This window comes from Heterodontus francisci, chromosome 43, assembly GCF_036365525.1.
Source record: "Heterodontus francisci isolate sHetFra1 chromosome 43, sHetFra1.hap1, whole genome shotgun sequence".
NCBI classification, from domain to species: Eukaryota; Metazoa; Chordata; class Chondrichthyes; order Heterodontiformes; family Heterodontidae; genus Heterodontus; species Heterodontus francisci.
This window is the reverse complement of record NC_090413.1, coordinates 31,639,744-31,663,573: the sequence shown is the minus strand read 5'-3', so window position 1 is coordinate 31,663,573 and position 23,830 is coordinate 31,639,744. Positions and strand designations below refer to the sequence as shown.

Genomic DNA, 23,830 nt, shown 5'->3' with positions numbered 1-23,830 from the left:
ACCGAACACCTATTCCTGCTGGGGGACTTTAATGCCAGGGTTGGGGCCGACCATGACTCATGGCCCTCCTGCCTTGGGCACTATGGCGTTGGAAGGATGAAGGAGAATGGGCAGAGACTGCTTGAGTTGTGTACCTATCATAACCTCTGCATCACCAACTCGTTCTTTCACACTAAACCCTGTCACCAGGTTTCATGGAGGCACCCAAGATCGCGTCGTTGGCACCAGCTAGACCTCATTGTCACAAGGCGAGCCGCCTTAAACAGTGTTCAAATCACACGCAGCTTCCACAGTGCGGACTGCGACACCGACCACTCCCTGGTATGCAGTAAGGTTAGACTGAGACCAAAGAAGTTGCATCATTCCAAGCAGAAGGGTCACCCGCGCATCAACACGAGCAGAATTTCTCACCCACAGCTGTTACAAAAATTTCTAAATTTACTTGTGTCAGCCCTTCAAAACACTCCCACAGGGGATGCTGAGACCAAGTGGGCCCACATCAGAGACGCCATCTATGAGTCAGCTTTGACCACCTACGGCAAAAGTGCGAGGAGAAATGCAGACTGGTTTCAACCTCATAACGAAGAGCTGGAACCTGTCATAGCCGCTAAGCGCATTGCACTGTTGAACTACAAGAAAGCCCCCAGCGAGTTAACATCCGTAGCACTTAAAGCAGCCTGATGCACTGCACAAAGAACAGCCAGGCGCTGCGCAAACGACTACTGGCAACACCTATGCAGTCATATTCAGCTGGCCTCAGACACCGGAAACATCAGAGGAATGTATGATGGCATTAAGAGAGCTCTTGGACCAACCATCAAGAAGATCGCCCCCCCTCAAATCTAAATCAGGGGACATAATCACTGACCAATGCAAACAAATGGACCGCTGGGTTGAGCACTACCTAGAACTGTACTCCAGGGAGATTGTTGTCACTGAGACTGCCCTCAATGCAGCCCAGCCTCTACCAGTCATGGATGAGCTGGACATACAGCCAACAAAATCGGAACTCAGTGATGCCATTGATTCTCTAGCCAGCGGAAAAGCCCCTGGGAAGGACAGCGTTACCCCCGAAATAATCGAGTGCCAAGCCTGCTATACTCTCAGCACTGCATGAACTGCTTTGCCTGTGCTGGGACGAGGAAGCAGTACTCAGGACATGCGCGATGCCAATATCATCACCCTCTATAAAAACAAAGGTGACCGCGGTGACTGCAACAACTACTGTGGAATCTCCCTGCTCAGCATAGTGGGGAAAGTCTTTGCTCGAGTCGCTCTAAACAGGCTCCAGAAGCTGGCCGAGCGCGTCTACCCTGAGGCACAGTGTGGCTTTCGTGCAGAGCGATCGACTGTTGACATGCTGTTCTCCCTTCGTCAGATACAGGAGAAATGCCGTGAACAACAGATGCCCCTCTACATTGCTTTCATTGATCTCACCAAAGCCTATGACCTCGTCAACAGACGTGGTCTCTTCAGACTACTAAAAAAGATTGGATGCCCACCAAAGCTACTAAGTATCATCACCTCATTCCATGACAATATGGGCGGCACAGTGGCGCAGTGGTTAGCACCGCAGCCTCACAGCTCCAGGGACCCGGGTTCGATTCCGGGTACTGCCTGTGTGGAGTTTGCAAGTTCTCCCTGTGTCTGCGTGGGTTTTCTCCGGGTGCTCCGGTTTCCTCCCACAAGCCAAAATACTTGCAGGTTGATAGGTAAATTGGCCATTATAAATTGTCACTAGTATAGGTAGGTGGTAGGGAAATATAGGAATAGGTGGGGATGTTTGGTAGGAATAGGTGGGGATGTTTGGTAGGAATATGGGATTAGTGTAGGATTAGTATAAATGGGTGGTTGATGTTCGGCACAGACTCGGTGGGCCGAAGGGCCTGTTTCAGTGCTGTATCTCTAATCTAATCTAAAAAATATGAAAGGCACAATTCAACATGGTGGCTCCTCATCAGACCCCTTTCCTATCCTGAGTGGCGTGAAACAGGGCTGTGTTCTCGCACCTACACTTTTTGGGATTTTCTTCTCCCTGCTGCTTTCACATGCGTTCAAGTCCTCTGAAGAAGGAATTTTCCTCCACACAAGATCAGGGGGCAGGTTGTTCAACCTTGCCCGTCCAAGAGCGAAGTCCAAAGTACGGAAAGTCCTCATCAGGGAACTCCTCTTTGCTGACGATGCTGCTTTAACATCTCACACTGAAGAGTGCCTGCAGAGTCTCATCGACAGGATTGCGGCTGCCTGCAACGAATTTGGCCTAACCATCAGCCTCAAGAAAACGAACATCATGGGGCAGGACGTCAGAAATGCTCCATCCATCAATATTGGCGACCACGCTCTGGAAGTGGTTCAAGAGTTCACCTACCTAGGCTCAACTATCACCAGTAACCTGTCTCTAGATGCAGAAATCAACAAGCGCATGGGAAAGGCTTCCACTGCTATGTCCAGACTGGCCAAGAGAGTGTGGGAAAATGGCGCACTGACACGGAACACAAAAGTCCGAGTGTATCAAGCCTGTGCCTTCAGTACCTTGCTCTTTGGCAGCGAGGCCTGGACAACGTATGTCAGCCAAGAGCGACGTCTCAATTCATTCCATCTTCGCTGCCTCCGGAGAATATTTGGCATCCGGTGGCAGGACCGTATCTCCAACACAGAAGTCCTCGAGGCGGCCAACATCCCCAGCTTATACACACTACTGAGTCAGCGGTGCTTGAGATGGCTTGGCTATGTGAGCATTGGAAGATGGCAGGATTCCCAAAGACACATTGTACAGCGGGCTCGCCACTGGTATCAGACCCACCGGCCGTCCATGTCTCCGCTTTAAAGACGTCTGCAAACGCGACATGAAGTCTTGTGACATTGATCATAAGTCGTGGGAGTCAGTTGCCAGCGTTCGCCAGAGCTGGCAGGCAGCCATAAAGGCGGGGCTAAAGTGTGGCGAGTCGAAGAGACTTAGCAGTTGGCAGGAAAAAGGACAGAGGCACAAGGGGAGAGCCAACTGTGTAACAGCCCCGACAAACAAATTTTTCTGCAACACCTATGGAAGAGCCTGTCACTCTAGAATTGGCCTTTATAGCCACTCCAGGCGCTGCTCCATACAACACTGACCACCTCCAGGCGCTTACCCGTTGTCTCTCGAGATAAGGAGGCCAAAGAACAAGACACTGTCCCATCAAACACTCCAGGACAGGTACAGCACTGAGGTTGGCTGCTTCCTAATTGGGACTTCAGAGTGCATCAACGAGGTGCAGCTGACAGTGCTGCAGTCAGTTGCTGGAGAGGGAGTGCTGAGGACAGAACTGCAAAACTTTGAACAACTTTTGCTGCAGAGGAGGAAAGACTTTGGCAATAAGGCTGTATTTCGAGGTGGGTGTCGAACACCAGACTTTTATTTCTTTTGGACTGTTGTGGGAGGTGGAAGAGGCCGGAATAACAAGGGGTGGGGCTGTGCAATTGCACTGAATACACAAGGAAGCTCCCTCCCCACCCTAATTGCCCAGCCTGGGTCAGCTGAAGCTGCCTGGCTGTAGAGACAGAAAGATCTAACTAGTGCCTGGGCAGCTTTCGGATGACCCAGGTGAAGACCCCTCCCACAACCAGAAGACCAGGAGTGTTTAGAGTGCTCAGAGTACCACCCTTTAAGGAGAAAAAAAAGCAGTCATCGCTTGCAGCCTGTCTTTCCCCTTTCCTGTATACCCTCAGCCTCTCCCCAAACTTACCAGTTGGTTGGTTTGTTTGTTTGCCTGCAATTTGGGGGTGAGTTTGGCTCTTGAACCATGGCAAGCCCATTATCACCGGTGGCGGAGCCCTCTCATACCTGTAGCCTTTGTGTCCGCCCGCGTGACCCCGTCGCCTTTTAAATTAATTACTTCAAGCCATGGGGTAAAGAGCTATTCCCACCCCAATATGTCTATAGAGGCCTGTGTAAAGGCAACGGCCTAGGTTGTCGGCCCCTCGGCCATTGTGGCAGCCTCAAAAATGTACGGGAAGGCTGTGTTCTTCCTGAAGACTGAGCGGGCCGTGTCCCTGGCCCTGAATAAAGGGCTCACTGTGGGTGGGACTTTCCTGCCAGTGAACCCTCTGGGGGCCACTGCGCAGTGGATAATGTTGTCCAATGTCCCGCCCTTCATTCCCAGTGAGCTCCTCCTCCCCCACCTGCACCATCTGGGGGAGGTGAGGTCGGGGATCACCCCAATCCCGCTCGGTCTTCGGGAAAACAGCCTCCGCATGTGTACTCCTTCCGCCGCCAGCTATTTATGCAGCTGGCACGGGAGGAGGTCTCGGAGGGCCAATTTAATGTGGAATTCCAGGGGACGGCCCATCGCGTCTTCTGGACCTCGGACGGGGCGCGGTGCCGTGCCTGCAAGGGGGTGGGGCATGTTCATAAGAACTGTCCCAACCTCCCAGCTGCCAACTCCACCTTGGCGGCCCAGGGTGGTGCCACTGCACATTCTTCCACTCCCCCCCGCCCCACCAGACACATCGTACAGACACTGCTCAGTCGGTTCTGGAGGCTGTGGTTTTCACCGCTTCCGGCGGGGAGGGTAGTGCCCATCCAGGTGGGAGGCAAGCGCGGAGCAAAAATAAACAGCGAGAGGTGCGTCCCCTGAACACCGTGACACAACCCGAGCCTAAGCTCAGCCCAAGGCCCGTTCCCACGGAATCCACCTGTCCCAGGGCTGGGCCCAGGCCCAGGGTAACAAAAAAAAAGGAGGGTGCGGAGGCCTCTGATGACATGGAGGTCTCTGAGCCTCCACGCCCTAGTGGGAAAAAGAGGAGCAGGCACCCCTCCACAGAGGTAACAAGGGGCCCTGAGGCGCAGGGTCCATGTGTTGGAGGGGAGCTGTCTCTTGTTTCGGGTCCCCAGGTTCCCCATGCCACCACCACCAACATTAAGGCTGCAAAGTCTGGGCAGGAGCTCCCTACCCCTCAGGATGGAGGGAAGGGGGAGACACCTGTACATGTGGCCCCTCCGGGGGAAGCCAGTGGAGCCCTGCTTGTGGTGGGGGAGCCTGGGATGCCTCCCATTCTGCCACTGGGTCCTGTGCCCTGAGTGGAGGGGAGGGAGAGGCCCAGAGGGGTCGGCCCTCCCAGCCAGAATCCACACGGAACCAAGGGACACCCGACCCGATTACAATTGAAATTGCTGGGTCTGTGGGTACTGGCGGAGTGGGAGATGGCCTCCTCTCTCCGCCTCTGGTCTTGGCTCCGGCTATATTTCCGGAGTCGGGAACTTCCGTCTCCCCTGGACCGCTCATTGGCCTGGGGACGGAGGTGGAGGGGGGTCCTGGACCGCTGGTGCCCACAGGCTCTAGTTTCACAGTAGAACCCAGAGAGGACTCGTTCGCCCTCGATCCTGGGGGTGGGATCGTGACGGAGGTGGGACCAGCTGGCGCGGCCGGGATGTCCACTCCACAGTGTGTGGTGGGCGTGTTGGCCGCTGGCAGTGACAACCTGGAGGAGGACGGGGACTCGGTGTGGCGCATGGAGGGCAACCTTGATTCCATCGCCAGTGAGGTGGTGAAGTCCCTCGTGCCTCCCACTGAGTCTCCTCTCATCCCCACGGCGGAACTCTGGGATTTCCCCATGGCTTGCAGGGGTTGCCGCGATAAAATTCAGCTGGCCCTCGGCCGTTGGCCGAGTCTGGCGCTGATCATCCAGTCCATCCGTGCCGCCCTCAAGAAAGCGGGCAAGGGTGTGGGCGTGAAACTGGTTGAGAGGCGCCGGTTTAATGCGTTCCTCAATGGGTTGCTGGGGGAGTAGAAGGCAATGTGCACTTCCACTCCCTCCTCACAGTGAAGTGTTGGTGACAGGTTTTAAGTACCTTTTGACATGCAGATAACCATAGCCAGCCTCAACATCAACGGCAGCAGGGGGTCTCACCGCAGATTTCACAATCTCTTAGTCCTCAGGGAAGGGAGATATGCGGTGAGTTTTCTGCAGGAAACCCACACCGTTCCGGGAGACGAAGCCACCTGGCTCCTGGAGTGGCAGGGTGGGGTCTACATGAGTCACCTCACCCCTATTTCTACTGGGGTGGCTATCTTGTTGGCCCCGACTTTTCAGCCGGAGATCTTGGGGGTCAAGGAACTCGTGCCGGGCCGCTTGCTCGACCTCGTCGTTCGCCTGGGTAGCGTTGCAAGCGTGCTTCTTTGAAGAAGTGTCCTCTCTCTTGAGCTCCATTGATAGCGGCAAGTGCATCATTTTCGGGGGGAATTTTAACTGTACCCTCGAGGTGGGGGATCGCTCCGGTCCCCAGAGCGGTCAAGCGTTGGTGGAGAATTTGAGGGAACTGATCAGCTTCCTCAACTTGGACGTCTGGCGGAATCTCCATCCCGACTCGAGCGCCTTCACATGGAGGTCTGGAGGAGGAGGGTCCCGAATCGACCGCCTCTACGTTTCGCAGGTGTACGTCTCCCGCGTCTCGGTGGCCTCCATGCGGCTGGTGCCGTGCTCGGAGCACCGCCTGGTGTGGGCGGAGTTCACTCCGCTCCGCACGTGGGCGGGGTCCGAGTACTGGCACTTTAACAACCGGCTGCTGGAGGACGAGCGATTCCGGGACTCGTTCTGTCGATTTTGGGCCGACTGGAGAAGGAAGCAGGGGGGCTTCCCCTCCTTGAGGCTATGGTGGGATGTGGGCAAGACTCACATCTGCGTCTTCTGTCGGGTACGTGAAGGGGTCGTCCAAGAGGCGGGAAGCCGAGATCGGGCGCCTCGAGAGGGATGTGCTTGACTTGGAGTCCCGCCTTGGTCATGCCGTCGCGGACCTGGCCCTGTGGCAGGCATATAAAAAGAAGGGCGCGCTGAGGGACCTGCAGCTCATAGGGTCCCGAGGCACGTACGTGAGGTCGCGAATCCAGATCGTGGAAGATTTGGACCGCACCTCACCCTTCTACTCGCTGGAAAAATGGCAGGGAGTCCGTAAGCAGCTCAGCGAGCTGCTGGCCGACGATGGATCCTCCATCACGGATCTGGAGGGAATGGGCCTCCTGGTCCGTACTTATTACAGTGCGTTGTTCTCTCCGGATCTGTCCAGCGAGGACGCGCGCAGAGTTTTGTGGGAGGACCTGCCGCCAGTCAGCCCGGAGGGCGCTGAAAGATTGGAGGCTCCGCTCACGTTGGTGGAGCTGACTGGTGCCCTCCACCAGCTGTCGAGGGGCAAATCCCCAGGGCTGGATGGGTTGACCGTGGAGTTCCTCAGGGCGTTCTGGAACGTCTTGGGGGACGATTACGCACGGGTCTTGGGGGAAAGCCTGGCGACCAGGGAGATGCCCCTCTCGTGGCGCAAGGTGGTCATCGTCCTGCTGCCGAAGAGGGGCGATCTCCGCCTGCTTAAAAACTGGCGTCCGGTCTCCCACCTCAGCACGGATTATAAGATCTTTGCCCGGGCTATGTCTGCCTGCCTGGGCTCCGTGCTGGCCCAATGATCCACTCTGACCAGTCCTACATGGTCCCGGGCCGGTCCATCCAGGCCAACATCCACCTGATCCGGGACCTGATCCATCTTTCCCAGAGGACTGGTCAGTCGGTCGCCTTTCTCTCCCTCGATCAGGAGAAGGCGTTCGACAGGATGGATCACAAATACCTTTTCGGGACTCTGCACGCTTTCGGACTCGGGCTGCATTTTGTGGCCCGGGTCCGACTTTTGTAGGCCGCCGCAGAGTGTCTAGTCAACGGGTCCTTGACGGCGCCCATTTGCTTTGGGAGAGGAGTACGTCAGGGATGCCCCATGTCCGGCCAATTGTTCACCATCTGCGTGGAGCCCTTCCTGTGCCTGCTTCGCAGGAGGTTGACGGGGTTGGCTCTGCGCGAGCCAGCTATGCGAGTCGTCCTCTCGGCTTAGGCTGACGACGTGCTCCTTGCGGTCACAGATCCCGTTGACTTGCGGAGGATGCACGCCTGCCGCATCCTCCGCGAGGATCAATTGGGAGAAATGTTCTGGTCTCCTGATGGGTCAGTGGCGGGTGGACTCCCTGCCGGAGGAGTTGACACCTTTTGAGTGGAGCACCACACACCTCCTCTATCTGGGAATCCACCTTAGCCCCTTGAGGAAGCCTGGCCGGCAAACTGGCAGGCGTTGGAGGCGAAAGTCACCACTCGGCTGGGGTGCTGGACAGGACTGCTCTGAGTGCTTTCCTACAGGGGCCGAACGCTGGTCATAAACCAGCTGGTGGCCTTGATGCTGTGGTACCGGTTGGTCACTTTGGCCCCACCCCCTGCATTTGGCACCAAGATCCAGAAGAAACTCGTCGATTTCTTCTGGGGCAAGAGGAAACACTGGGTCTCTGCCGCGGTCCTGAGTCTCCCGATCGAGGAGGGCGGCCAGTCGCTGGTGTGCATCCACACCCAGGCTGCGTCTCTCCGCCGTCGGACCCTGCAGAGATACCTGTACGTCGAGCGTCCTCCCAGATGGTGTGCGCTGGCGACGTATTTTTTCCGCTAGTGTCACTGCCTTCAAGACGACACGCAGCTCCCAGCGGAGTCCGTTAGCCGCGCCTCTCTGAGGGAGTTGCCTGTCTTTTACCGGGATCTATTCCATGTCTGGAACATGGTCGCCTCCAGTCAGGGCGCTCCCCTGCCGACGGAGGACAGCGCCTCGGCTGTCCGAGTGGCCGACTCCGGGGAGGACCGGCGGGTGGAGGAGTAGCCGAAGCCCCCGGGACGCCCCTCACTGCGGGTGGTGAGGGGGCTCGGGAGCGCAGAGCGCTCCCTGCCGAGCTGACCCCCACTCGGCCAGAACTGCTCATCGGACCCAGGCCCCGAAACCCTCCTCGGGAGCCGGTCCCACACAACCCGAGAGCCGCCTCTCGGAAATGCCCTCCGTGCCATTCCAATCGGCGCGGAGCAGTTTCCTGTACAGGCTGCTCCTGCACACTCTCCAGTTCCTCGCCCTCGTCAGCCGGCTGGACACGCCCTGGCGGTCTGCGTTGCCGTCTGGCGGCGAGGGGAAACCCTGATGGAGGTGTCTCTACGCGGGAGGCCTTCCCCTTTACATCGGGGACCTGGGGTGGAGGGTGTTGCACGGGACTGCCCCGTGCAATAGACTTTTAAGTAGGTTCACGGACTCCCAGGCCACCTGTACTTTCTGCGGCCTGGACGAGTCCGTGTTTCACGTATATATGGAGTGTGCGAGGTTGCAGTCTCTCTTTTGAGTATTTGAAGGGGCTGCTCCTCAAGTTCTGGCTGCACTTCAGTCCCATGCTCCTGATCTTTGGGCACCCGGTGCGGAGGGGCGTGGGCCGGGAGGAGGATCTCCTTGTCAGTCTGCTCCTGGGCCTGGCCAAGGTGGCAATTCACAGGTCCAGGCTGCGGCCCGTCCGCGTGGGGTCCATTCTCCTGATTGCCTGCCCCTCTTCCGCCGTTACGTTCGCACCCGGGTGTCCCTGGAGAAGGAGTATGCGGTGTCCGCCAGTACACTTGAGGTCTTCCGCGACCGGTGGGCACCGCAGGGACTGGAGTGCATCGTCGACGCCGAGAATGGCATTTTAATTTGAGTTTTTTGTTTATTTATCTCTTTTTAATAAAGTTATTTTTTAAAATATAAATATGTATATAAAGGGGGCCTGAGGAATAAAGGCCCCCTCGACATAAAAGATATAAAAGGGGTCTGGGGTATCAAGACCACCTTATATATAAAAAAAAACGGGGGTTAGATACAGAGTAAAGCTCCCTTTTTAAAAAAAAAAGAAAAAAAAACAGGGTTCGATACAGAGTAAAGCTCCCTCTACACTGTCCCCATCAAAAAATAAATGGGTTAGATATAAAATAAATACTATATTGCCCAATCAAACACTCCCAGGATAGGTACAGTCTGGTTAAATACAGAGTAAAGATCACTCTACATAGTCACAACATATGGAACACCACCACTGCCACCCAACCCCCCACCATTCCATTTGCTACAGTAATGATCCTTGGCTCCTGTGGGTTGATATCAAACTATAATGTGCTGTATTGTAGGCAGGTTCATGCCCGATTTGAGCAGTGACTTTTCCATGAATTCATTTCATGGAGTAGCTTCACAACAGGAAGACTGAGGAGAAACTGAGCACATTGGTACAAGTTGGATCTCAGCATAGATCCCAAAGGTGAACAGTCTATTGCAGGTGCAAATTATTGGCAGCTGTGGAGTTTAAAAATAGGACTGTTTAAGGTGGTATCAGCAGCCCAGCAAAGGTTTGTTTCTTTAAGCAATAAAAGGCAAAGTCCAAGCAGAATAAACACTGGCAGATCCATCAGAGCAGGTTCAATGTCCAGATGGAAAGGTCACTAGCGATTTTTGCCAAAGTCTTGATATAGAAGTCCTGTCACCTTGATCAGAGAATTATTTCCCTCTTACTGAGAAACCAGACAGGAGTAGGGATTATGAAGAATTGTTACCCTCCGTGCACACACTTATTCTGTCTGTGAATCACTGTTTAACTGTGGTCCCCTGGGATCAATCAAAGCAAGCTTTACTTGAAATAACATATCGAGTTGATTTACACTTGTGAACATTCCCTTTACTTATTTCTTACTGTGTCCTTAGATGTGTCTCCACGGTTCATGCTCTTGTGGTTGGAGGATTAGCTTTATACATCCTTTGGTTCGATGACCCAGTCAACAGAGACCATGTCTGGTAAGAACCTGGAAGTCTTTCTTCCAACACTAACCTTTTTACTGAGATTAACCGGTTCAAAGGAGTGGGAATGGAACCCCACTATTGAAGAAAAAATCCCTCAGAGCTGCAGCAAGCAGCAATGTTAGAGAGTTGATGTAGAAGAGTGGGAAAGTAAACCCTGAACTAAGAGTGATTTCTTTTTTATTCATTCATGGATGTGGGCGTCACTGGCCAGGCCAGTATTTATTGCCCATCTCTAATTGCCCCAAAGGTGGAGGTGAACTGTCTTCTTGAACCGCTGCAGTCCATGTGGGGTAGGTACACCCACGGTGCTGTTAGGAAGGGAGTTCCAGGATTTTGACCCAGCGACAGTGAAGGAATGGTGATTTTTTTTTTTTTAGAGTTACAGCACTGAAACAGGCCCTTCGGCCCACCGGGTCTGTGCCAACCATCAACCACCCATTTATACTAATCCTACACTAATCCCATATTCCTACCACATCCCCACCTGTCCCAATATTTCCCTACCACCTACCTATACTAGGGGCAATTTATAATGGCCAATTTACCTATCAACCTGTTCGAAGTCAGGATGGTGTGTGACTTGGAGGGGAACTTGCAGGTGGTGCTGTTCCCATGCATTTGCTGCCCTTGTCCATCTAGTTGGTAGAGGTCACAGGTTTGAAAGGTGCTGTCTAAGGAGTCTTGGTGCATTGCTGCAGTGCATCTTGTAGATGGTATACACTGCTGCCACTGTGTGTCGGTGGTGGAGGGAGTGAATGTTTGTAGATGGGGTGCCAATCAAGGGGGCTGCTTTGTCCTGGATGGTGTTGAGCTTTTTGGGTGTTGTTGGAGCTGCACCCATCCAGGCAAGTGGAGAGTATTCCCTCACACTCCTGACTTGTGCCTTGTAGATGGTGGACAGGCTTTGGGGAGTCAGGAGGTGAGTTACTTGCTGCAGGATTCCTAGCCTCTGACCTGCTCTCGTAGGCACAGTATTTATATGGCTACTCCAGTTCAGTTTCTGGTCAATGGTAGCCCCTAGGATATTGATTGTGGGGGATTCAGCGATGGTAATGCCATTGAATGTCAAGGGGAGATGGTTAGATTCTCTCTTGTTGGAGATGGTCATTCCTGGCACTTGTGTGGTGCGAATGTTACTTGCCACTTATCAGCCCAAGCCTGGATATTGTCCAGGTCTTGCTGCATTTGTACACGGACTGCTTCAGTATCTGAGGAGTCACGAATGGTGCTGAACATTGTGCAATCATCAGCGAACATCATCACTTCTGACCTTATGATTGAAGGAAGGTCATTGATGAAGCAGCTGAAGATGGTTGGGCCTAGGACACTACGCTGAGGAACTCCTGCAGTGATGTCCTGGAGCTCAGACGATTGACCTCCAACAACCACAACCATCTTCCTTTGCGCTAGGTATGACTCCAACCAGCGGAGGGTTTTCCCCCTGATTCCCATTGACCTCAGTTTTGCTAGGGCTCCTTGATGCCATACTCGGTCAAATGCTGCCTTGGTGTCAAGGGCAGTCACTCTCACCTCACCTCTTGAGTTCAACTCTTTTGTCCATGTTTGAACCAAGGCTGTAATGAGGTGAGGAGCTGAGTGGCCCTGGCGGAACCCAAACTGAGTGTCACTGAGCAGGTTATTGCTAAGCAAGTGCCGCTTGATGGCACTGTCGATGACGCCTTCCATCACTTTACTGATGATTGAGAGTAGGCTGATGGGGCGGTAATTGGCCGGGTTGGACTTGTCCTGCTTTTTGTGTACAGGATATAACTGGGCAATTTTCCACATTGCCGGGTAGATGCCAGTGTTGCAGCAGTACTGGAACAGCTTGGCTAGGGGCGCGGCAAGTTCTGGAGCACAGGTCTTCAGTACTATTGCCGGAATATTGTCAGGGCCCATAGCCTTTGCAGTATCCAGTGCCTTCAGTCATTTCTTGATATTAGAATTATTAGAACATTACAGCGCAGTACAGGCCCTTCGACCCTCAATGTTGCGCCGACCTGTGAAACCATCTGACCTACACTATTCCATTTTCATCCATATGTCTATCCAATGACCACTTAAATGCCCTTAAAGTTGGCGAGTCTACTACTGTTGCAGGCAGGGCGTTCCACGCCCCTACTACTCTGAGTAAAGAAACTACCTCTGACATCTGTCCTATATCTATCACCCCTCAACTTAAAGCTATGTCCCCTCGTGTTTGCCATCACCATCCGAGGAAAAACACTCTCACTATCCACCCTATCTAACCCTCTGATTATCTTATATGTCTCTATTAAGTCACCTCTCCTCCTCCTTCTCTCCAACGAAAACAACCTCAAGTCCCTCAGCCTTTCCTCGTAAGACCTTCCCTCCATACAAGGCAACATCCTAGTAAATCTCCTCTGCACCCTTTCCAAAGCTTCCACATCCTTCCTATAATGCGGTGACCAGAACTGCACGCAATACTCCAGGTGCGGTCTCACCAGAGTTTTGTACAGCTGCAGCATGACCTCGTGGCTCCGAAACTCGATCCCCCTACTAATAAAAGCTAACACACCATATGCCTTCTTAACAGCCCTATTAACCTGGGTAGCAACTGTCAGGGATTTATGTACCTGGACACCAAGATCTCTCTGTTCATCTACACTACCAAGAATCTTCCCATTAGCCCAGTACTCTGCATTCCTGTTACTCCTTCCAAAGTGAATCACCTCACACTTTTCCGCATTAAACTCCATTTGCCATCTCTCAGCCCAGCTCTGCAGCCTATCTATGTCCCTCTGTACCCTACAACATCCTTCGGCACTATCCACAACTCCACCGACCTTCGTGTCATCTGCAAATTTACTAACCCACCCTTCTACACCCTCTTCCGGGTCATTTATAAAAATGACAAACAACAGTGGCCCCAAAACAGATCCTTGCGGTACACCACGAGTAACTAAACTCCAGGATGAACATTTGCCATCAACCACCACCCTCTGTCTTCTTTCAGCTAGCCAATTTCTGATCCAAAGCTCTAAATCACCTTCAACCCCATACTTCCGTATTTTCTGCAATAGCCTACCGTGGGGAACCTTATCAAATGCCTTACTGAAATCCATATACACCACATCCACTGCTTTACCCTCATCCACCTGTTTGATCACCTTCTCGAAAAACTCAATAAGGTTTGTGAGGCACGACCTACCCTTCACAAAACCGTGCTGACTATCGCTAATGAACTTATTCTTTTCAAGATGATTATAAATCCTGTCTTTTATAACCTTTTCCAACATTTTACCCACAACCGAAGTAAGGCTCACAGGTCTATAATTACCAGGGCTGTCTCTACTCCCCTTCTTGAACAAGGGGACAACATTTGCTATCCTCCAGTCTTCCGGCACTATTCCTGTCGACAATGACGACATACAGATCAAAGACAAAGGCTCTGCAATCTCCTCCCTGTCTTCCCAGAGAATCCTAGGATAAATCCCATCTGGCCCAGGGGACTTATCTATTTTCACACTTTCCAAAATTGCTAACACCTCCTCCTTGTGAACCTCAATCCCATCTAGCCTAGTAGTCTGAATCTCAGTATTCTCCTCGACAACATTTTCTTTCTCTACTGTAAATACTGACGAAAAATATTCATTTAACGCTTCCCCTATCTCCTCTGATTCCACACACAACTTCCCACTACTATCCTTGATTGACCCTAATCTAACTCTATTCATTCTTTTATTCCTGATATACCTATAGAAAGCCTTGGGGTTTTCCTTGATCCTATCCGCCAATGACTTCTCGTGTCCTCTCCTTGCTCTTCTTAGCTCTCCCTTTAGATCCTTCCTGGCTAGCTTGTAACTCTCAAGCGCCCTAACTGAGCCTTCACGTCTCATCCTAACATAAGCCTTCTTCTTCCTCTTGACAAGCGCTTCAACTTCTTTAGTAAACCACTGCTCCCTCGCTCGACAACTTCCTCCCTGCCTGACAGGTACATACTTATCAAGGACACGCAGTAGCTGCTCCTTGAATAAGCTCCACATTTCGATTGTGCCCATCCCCTGCAGTTTCCTTCCCCATCCTACGCATCCTAAATCTTGCCTAATCACATCATAATTTCCTTTCCCCCAGCTTTAATTCTTGCCCTGCGGTATATACCTGTCCCTGCCCATCGCTAAGGTAAACCTAACCGAATTGTGATCACTATCACCAAAGTGCTCACCTACATCTAAATCTAACACCTGGCCGGGTTCATTACGCAGTACCAAATCCAGTGTGGCATCGCCCCTGGTTGGCCTGTCTACATATTGTGTCAGAAAACCCTCCTGCACACACTGGACAAAAACTGACCCATCTAAAGTACTCGAACTATAGTATTTCCAGTCAATATTTGGAAAGTTAAAGTTCCCCATAACAACTACCCTGTTACTCTCGCCATTGTCGAGAATCATCTTCGCTATCCTTTCCTCTACATCTCTGGAACTATTCGGAGGTCTATAGAAGACTCCCAACAGGGTGACCTCTCCTCTCCTGTTTCTAACCTCATGTGGAGTGAATCGAATTGGCTGAAGGCTGGCATCTGTGATGCTGGGGACTTCAGGAGGGGGCCGAGATGGATCATCAACTCTGCACTTGTGGCTGAAGATTGTTGCAAATGCTTCAGCCTTATCTTTCGCACTGATGTGCTGGGTTCCCCCATCATTGAGGGGGATATTTGTGGAGCCACCTCCTCCCTGTTTAATTGTCCACCACCATTCATGGCTGGATGTGGCAGGACTGCAGAGCTTAGATCTGATCCATTGGTTATGGAATTTAGGCCAAGGCTCCCAGCCACTTTAATTTAGCTACTGGCAGGAATTAAATGCCAAGTCAGAACAAAATAGCTCACTGAACCATTGATAAATTTCACAAATCTCTCCGCAAATGGAACACAGCGGACCTGCCAAATTTTGTCATCCCTCAACTTAACTTCTCCACCTCCTCACCGTGTTCCTTAGTCCCTCATATGCACTTATAGATCAAGCAAGTGGTTTAATCCAAATTATATAGATTCGAAATTCACACACAAAATCAGAAAATGCTGGATATACTCAGCAGGTAATGCAGCATCTGTGGAGAGAAAAACAGAGTTAACGTTTGAAACGTTAAATGACCTGCTGAGTATTTCCAGCGTTCTCTGTTTTTGTTCCAGATTTCCAGCATTCACAATATTTTGCTTTTGTATTAGAGATAACTTCACATTGGTTTTTGTCAGAATAACAGAAAGTACAAGCAAGTTATTCATCTTGTATAATTACTAACTAGTAAGCAATTGGGTGAGTTCTGAGCACGGAATAACAAACAGTAACAGGGAGCTTATTTGTATACCTAGATGGACAATGTCAGATTGTCATGTGATCTTTGTCATACGTTACTACAGCAGTAACTGCTAACATTGCACCACACACACTCCATTCTCACAGGAAAATTTGTTTTGTTTATGAAGATAAGGCACATTCACATTTTTATAAACATTACACCTTAACAGCTGGATGAATGTCTTACCTCAAACTAGCTATTATTCTTCCACAAACTCTGCTTCTTAAATTGCATTGTTCTAACACCTCCAGCTTACCTCCTGCATTCCTGTGTGGAATCCTAATGCCCTAATCTAAACGGTCTGTTAGCTCAGTTGGCTGGACAGCTATTGTTTGATGCAAAAGGCGCTAACAGCACAGGTTCAATCCCCGTACCGGCGGTGGTAGTTCATGGAGACCTGCCTCCTCACCTTGCCCCATGCTTGAGGAGTGGTGACCCTCAAGCTATACATCACCAACTGTCCCTCTCTGATGGGGAGAGATGCCTATGGTTCTTTGGGACTATGGCTAGAACAAACTATGTACAAGCCTCTAACACACAGAATGCATTCACATAATACAATGTTATTAATACTGAGTTCTGGATTGCTAAACTATTATTTCATTTATTTTACACTATCCCACACCGTCCCAACCCCACCATATCCCTCAATCTCTTCTCTCCCCAGAAACACATCTAGTCCCCAGATACTATCAGCACCCTACGAGTGGTGAAGGAAATGGAAAATAAATAATGTTTAATCCAATGAGGGAAGACAGGAAACTAAAGATGAAAATGAAAGATTAGAAATGGGAATAAATCCCTGAAATATTTGTGATCAGACACCAGAAAGTCAGTTTCACAAGGCTTCCATTGCCCTCCAATGTTTTCAGAATGTTGCCAATTGATTCCTGAAATAGGAACGTTTCCCCAAATGATGTACTCCCTTTTCTATGTGGTGGATATGGGCCATGCCCTCTCCAGGGGCAGTGTGTTTTCAGACACCCCAACAGGTTTCCAACTCTCTGACAAAGTTCCTCGTCTGGAGATTAAATTTTAATCAGCCTTGGATCACATGGCACCCCAGCTACCTGCCAACAGACTGGTCTTGTGTATATGGATTATCTCTGAATATTTTATACATGGTGGAGGGTGGGGAGAGTAAGAACACTGTCTATAATAAAAGCAAAATACTGCGGATGCTGGAAATCTGAAATAAAAACAAATGCTGGAACCACTCAGCAGGTCTGGCAGCATCTGTGGAACGAAAAGCAGAGTTAACGTTTCGGGTCAGTGACCCTTCTTCGGAACTGTGTCTATCTTTACAGAAAATTGTCAAACAATTCATAACGTTCCTCAGATGAGATGTTAAAATAAACCTCTGCTGTCACAGGTGGATGTGAAAGATTTAAAGAGCGAGGAATTCCACTGGATTCCTGATGGTTTAATTCAATACCACTTCTCTTCCAGGAATATCTACTTAGAAGTTCTGTTCTTTTCTCTGATGGAATTTCTCTTTGTTTCTTTTACCTGGCTCACCTTCATTACTCTCTGTTTCCCATTTTGTGTTTGATCATCTGTTTGCTTTCACTTTCTTTCACAGATGCTTCACTCCTAGCAATTGTCTCTGTCTCCAACTTATTCCATGTGGATTCCAACTGAAATTCCATCCTTCATGTTTCAGATTCACCCATAATCACAGATATCCTCATGTCATTCAGTATTCTTTAATCCACTGATCCACTCTTAATGCCCCAAGAATCCCTCCCACCCGCGAGCCCCACTGTGTCCAAATGCTAGAGGAACAGAACCTGCAACTAACCAAATCACTGCTCTCTGACCTCTGACTGACCCTGTTACCTTTTCTGTTATCTCTGAATTAGAGAAATGCTGACATGTGAATCGTGCTGATTCAATTGCTAAGCAGCGATGGAGACTGTTTAAGATGAAGCCTTTGCTCTTGTGTTTTACAGGGGGGATCCCAAGTTAGTGAAGGTTAATATAGCAATCGCTTCAGGCTATTTGATCAATGGTAAGTATTCCAGAACATATTTCCCGCCAGGGTTTGAACAATCGACTTTCACTCTGTGACTCTTCAGAAAATCTTTCTGAACTTTCACTGCTGTTGATAATTTCTCCAGCTGCCATCTTCCCCACAGGGCAGGTATAGCACTGGGTTAGATACAGAGTAAAGCTCCCTTGACATTGTCCCATCAAACACTCCCAGGACAGGTACAGTACGGGGTTACAGAGTAAAGCTCCCTCTACACTGTCCCCATCAAACACTCCCAGGACAGGTACAGTACGGGGTTACAGAGTAAAGCTCCCTCTACACTGTCCCCATCAAACACTCCCAGGACAGGTACAGCACGGGGTTACAGAGTAAAGCTCCCTCTACACTGTCCCCATCAAACACTCCCAGGACAGGCACAGCATGGGGTTAGATACAGAGTAAAGCTCCCTCTACACTGTCCCCATCAAACACTCCCAGGACAGGTACAGCACGGGGTTACAGAGTAAAGCTCCCTCTACACTGTCCCCATCAAACACTCACAGGACAGGTACAGCACAGGGTTAGATTTAAAATTGTAGTCTCGGCTCTTTATTAAACATGTTAAAATAAATTGTGCCCATGTAAGTGATGGTACAGTATTAAAAAACGGGGTTAGATAGAATAAAGGTCCCTCTGCACTGTCCCCATCAAACACTCTCAGGACAGGTACAGCACGGGGTTAGATAGAGTAAAGCTCCCTCGACATTGTCCCATCAAACACTCCCAGGACAGGTACAGCACGGGGTTAGATAGAGTAAAGCTCCCTCGACATTGTCCCATCAAACACTCCCAGGGCAGGTACAGCACAAGGTTAGATACAGAGTAAAGCTCCCTCTACACTGTCCCCATCAAACACTCCCAGTTAAGTGTTAAATGACATATTGTCCTTGGACATCTGTACACTTGAATGTTGGCTGATGCAGAATCAAACATTGTTTGGTTTGTGTATTGTCGCTTTTATTGGTTGCTGGCTTTGCCCACCTCATGCTTTCGCTCTCATTGGTCGCCAGCTTTGCCAAACTCATATTCTTGCTCTCATTGGTTGCTGATTTTTGCCCACCTCACTCCCTTGCTCTCATTGCAGATTTACTGCTTCTCTTCTGGCATTGGAAGACATTAGGGGACAGGTTTTTCATCAGCCACCACTTGGCAGCGCTCTATGCATACCAGTATGTGCTGGTAAGTCGAGGGATGAGCAGCTTTCATCAATCAGTGTTTGGTGGGTTCAGGAATAAACCCAACATTTTCCACAATATCCTGTTAGCAAGCTTGCCTTAGATTATTTATATAACCTTGGTTCTCCTTCACAGGCACGAGGTCTCCTTCCTTACTTTGCTAATTTTCGCCTGATCGCAGAGCTCTCCACACCCTTTGTAAACCAGCGGTAAGTGGTGGTTTCAGTTTTGGAGCGCTCTTTGTATCCATATTTGCCCAATGGGCTTCAGGGGCACAAGCCCGGGTACAGAAATCTAGACAGGCATGTGCCCATCCTGCTCTCACTTCAATATCAAATAAAATTGGTTTAAAAAAAAATTCTCATCATTCACCCTGATCAGTGTTTTCCTCTATTTAAATCATGGCCAGCTCACATCACAGCGATAGAGAATTGCAATCTACACAGGCTTTATCACACATGTGTAGTTTACCCTTACACACGCATACTGAACAACTTGCATTTATATAGTGCCTTAAACATAGTAAAGCATCTCAAGACGCTTTACAGAAGCGTAATTAGCCAAAGATTGACACCAAGAGTACTTTGCATCGGTATTCACCGAGGAGAGGGACATGACGGATGTTGAGGTTAGGAACAGATGTTTGATTACTCTAGGTCAAGTCGGCATAAGGAGGGAGGAAGTGTTGGGTATTCTAAAGGGCATTAAGGTGGACAAGTCCCCAGGTCCGGATGGGATCTATCCCAGGTTACTGAGGGAAGCGAGAGAGGAAATAGCTGGGGCCTTAACAGATATCTTTGCAGCATCCTTAAACACGGGTGAGGTCCCGGAGGACTGGAGAATTGCTAATGTTGTCCCCTTGTTTAAGAAGGGTAGCAGGGATAATCCAGGTAATTATAGACCGGTGAGCCTGACGTCAGTGGTAGGGAAGCTGCTGGAGAAGATACTGAGGGATAGGATCTATTCCCATTTGGAAGAAAATGGGCTCATCAGTGATAGGCAACATGGTTTTGTGCAGGGAAGGTCATGTCTTACCAACTTAATAGAATTCTTTGAGGAAGTGACAAAGTTGATTGATGACGGAAGGGCTGTCGATGTCATATACATGGACTTCAGTAAGGCGTTTGATAAGGTTCCCCATGGCAGGCTGATGGAGAAAGTGAAGGCGCTTGGGGTCCAAGGTGTACTAGCTAGATGGATAAAGAACTGGCTGGGCAACAGGAGACAGAGAGTAGCAGTAGAAGGGAGTTTCTCAAAATGGAGAAGTGTGACCAGTGGTGTTCCACAGGGATCCGTGCTGGGACCACTGTTGTTTGTGATATACATTAATGATTTGGAGGAAAGTATAGGTGGACTGATTAGCAAATTTGCAGACGACACTAAGATTGGTGGAGTAGCAGATAGTGAAGGGGACTGTCAGAGAATACAGCAGAATATAGATAGATTGGAGAGTTGGGCAGAGAAATGGCAGATGGAGTTCAATCAGGGCAAATGCGAGGTGATGCATTTTGGAAGATCCAATTCAAGAGTGAACTATACAGTAAATGGAAAAGTCCTGGGGAAAATTGATGTCCAGAGAGATTTGGGTGTTCAGGTCTACTGTTCCCTGAAGGTGGCAACGCAGGTAAATAGAGTGGTCAAGAAGGCATACGGCATGCTTTCCTTCATCGGACGGGGCATTGAGTACAAGAGTTGGCAGGTCATGTTACAGTTGTATAGGACTTTGGTTCGGCCACATTTGGAATACTGCGTACAGTTCTGGTCGCCACATTATCAAAAGGATGTGGATGCTTTGGAGAGGGTGCAGAGGAGGTTCACCAGGATGTTGCCTGGTATGGAGGGCGCTAGCTATGAAGAGAGGTTGAGCAGATTAGGATTATTTTCATTAGAAAGACGGAGGTTGAGGGGGGACCTGATTGAGGTGTACAAAATCATGAGAGGTATAGACAGGGTGGATAGCAAGAGGCTTTTTCCCAGAGTGGGGGTTTCAATTACTAGAGGACACGAGTTCAAAGTGAAAGGGGAAAAGTTTAGGGGGGATATGCGTGGAAAGTTCTTTACGCAGAGGGTGGTGGGCACCTGGAACGCATTGCCAGCGGAGGTGGTAGATGCGGGCACGATGGAGTCTTTTAAGATGTATCTAGACAGATACATGAATGGGCAGGAAGAAAAGAGATACAGAACCTTAGAAAATAGGCGACATGTTTAGAGAGAGGATCTGGATCGGCGCAGGCTTGGAGGGCCGAAGGGCCTGTTCCTGTGCTGTAATTATCTTTGTTCTTTGTTTTTAAGACAAAGGAGACATTGGGAGAGGTGACCAAAAGCTTGGTCAAAGGTAGGTTTTAAGGAATATCTTAAAGGAGGAAAGAGTTAGAGGGATGCAGAGATTTGGGTAGCAAATTCCAGAGCTTGGAGCTGAAGACATGGCTGCCAAAGGTGGAGCAAGGGATTTGATGAATGTGCAAGAGGCCAGATTTGACAGAGTGTAAAGATCTTCAAGAGGTGTAGGTTTAGAGGAAGTTAGAGATGGGGAGCTATGAGGTCATGGAGGGTTTTGAACATGAGGATGAGAATTTTAAAGTCGAGATGTTACTAGGCTGCGAGCCAATGTCAGTGGTGAGCACGGGGGTGATGGAAGAAGAGGACTTGTTACAATTTAGGAAGAGGTTAAGTTTATGAAAGGTGGAAGATGGGAGGCCAGCCATTGTAGTATAGGAATAGTCAACTCTGGTCATAACAAAGTCAAGGATGAGGGTTTCTGCAGCAAGTGGATGAGATGGAGTGGAAGACTAGTTATGTTACAGAAGTGAAGTAGGCAGTCTTGGTGATGGTCCAGATATGTAGTCAGAAGCTCAGCTGAGGGCCAAAAAGGACATTGGAGTTGTGAACAGTTTGGTTCAGAGATTGAGATGTAATCTCATTGAAATGAATAAAATTCTTCGAGGGTTTGACAGGGTAGATGTTGAGAGGCTGTTTTTCCTAACTGGCGAGTCTAGAATTAAGGGTTGTAGTTTCAGGAAAAAGGTTGCCTATTTAGGAGAAATTCTTTCACTCGGAGGGTTGTGAATCTTTGGAATTTCTCTACCCCAGAGGGTATGGATGCTCGGTCATTGAGTATATTCCAGACTGCGATTGATAGATTTTTAGGCACTAAGATCAACGCATATGGAAATAGGACAGGAAAGTGGAGTTGAGATATAAGATCAGCTATGATCTTATTGAATGATGGAGCAGGCTCAATGCGGCCATAAGGCCTATTCCTGCTCCTATTTCTTATGTTCAGCCTCAGATAGTGGCCAGGGAGAGGGATAGAATGGGTGGCTGGGGAACAGAGTTTGCAGTGGGGGCCAAAGACAATGACGTCACTCTCCCCGGTGTTTAATTCAAGGAAATTCTGGCCCAGGGTTAGATGTCTGCCAAGCAGTGTGACAACACAGAGGAAGTGGAGGGGTTGAGAGAGGTGATGGTAAGGTAGAGCTGGGTGTCATCAGCATACATGGGGATCCTGATGTATGTTCGAATGATGTGACAGAGAGGCAACATGCAAATGAGAGGATAGAACCTTGGAGCGGGGTGGGGGCGGTGGTGGAAGAAACTCATGGTAACTATGCTGGAATGGGAAGAGAAGCTGTTGTAGACGATGCTGTGGTTAATGTATTAAAATAAGTAACAGTGGAACCAAGTGAGTGAATTCCCACTCAGCTGACAATAGAGGAGATTGGTGTGGTCAACTGTATCAAAGTCTGAAGACAGGTTGAATGGTGAGGAGGTGACCATGGTTACAGAGGGCACTAATTCACAGATGCTTCCCAAATTTGTCTGGTGCTGCTCCTCATGGCGGGTGGTGTGTGTCTGGCACTGTCCCAGGTGGCGGGAGGTGTGTGTCTGGCATTGCCCCCGGGTGGCGGGAAGTGTATGTCTGGCACTGTCCCGGGTGGCGGGTGGTGTGTGTCTGGCACTGCCCCCGGGTTGCGGGAGGTGTGTGTCTGGCACTGTCCCGGGTGGCGGGAGGTGTGTGACTGGCACTGTCCCCGGGTGGCGGGAGGTGTGTGACTGGCACTGTCCCGGGTGGTGGGAGGTGTATGTCTGGCAGTGTCCCGGGTGGCAGGAGGTGTATGTCTGGCAGTGTCCCGGGTGGCGGGAGGTGTGTGTCTGGCACTGTCCCGGGTGGCGGGAGGTGTGTGTCTGGCACTGTCCCGGGTGGCGGGAAGTGTGTCTGTTGCACTGCCCCCGGGTGGCGGGAGGTGTATGTCTGGCACTGTCCCGGGTGGCGGGTGGTGTGTGTTTGGCACTGTCCCAGGTGGCGGGAGGTGTGTGTCTGGCAGTGCCCCAGGTGGTGGGAGGTGTGTGTCTGGCACTGTCCCGGGTGGCGGGTGGTGTGTGTCTGGCACTGTCCCAGGTGGCGGGAGGTGTGTGTCTGGCATTGCCCCCGGGTGGCGGGAAGTGTATGTCTGGCACTGTCCCGGGTGGCGGGTGGTGTGTGTTTGGCAGTGCCCCAGGTGGTGGGAGGTGTGTGTCTGGCATTGCCCCCGGGTGGCGGGAAGTGTATGTCTGGCACTGTCCCGGGTGGCGGGTGGTGTGTGTCTGGCACTGTCCCGGGTGGCGGGAAGTGTGTGTTTGGCAGTGTCCCAGGTGGCGGGAGGTGTGTGTCTGGCAGTGCCCCAGGTGGCGGGA

General features: G+C 50.5%; 2 protein-coding genes across 3 annotated transcripts in view; both read left to right on the top strand.

Annotated features, from left to right (window-relative positions):
* The window catches only part of LOC137355822 (TLC domain-containing protein 4-B-like), a 37,562-nt gene that overhangs the window by 11,250 nt on the left and 2,482 nt on the right, over window positions 1–23,830 (top strand). The window contains exons 3-6 of the mRNA XM_068021394.1: window positions 10,532–10,621; window positions 17,902–17,960; window positions 19,066–19,160; window positions 19,292–19,365. Of these exons, the coding sequence (XP_067877495.1) occupies window positions 10,532–10,621; window positions 17,902–17,960; window positions 19,066–19,160; window positions 19,292–19,365 (318 nt within the window). The remainder of the gene's footprint in view (window positions 1–10,531; window positions 10,622–17,901; window positions 17,961–19,065; window positions 19,161–19,291; window positions 19,366–23,830) is intronic.
* cnn1b (calponin 1, basic, smooth muscle, b) overlaps window positions 10,534–23,830 on the top strand; it is a 100,219-nt gene continuing 86,922 nt past the window's right edge. For both annotated transcript variants that reach the window (XM_068021384.1, XM_068021381.1), the window contains exon 1: window positions 10,534–10,621. The gene's annotated coding sequence lies outside the window, so the exon portion shown is untranslated. The remainder of the gene's footprint in view (window positions 10,622–23,830) is intronic.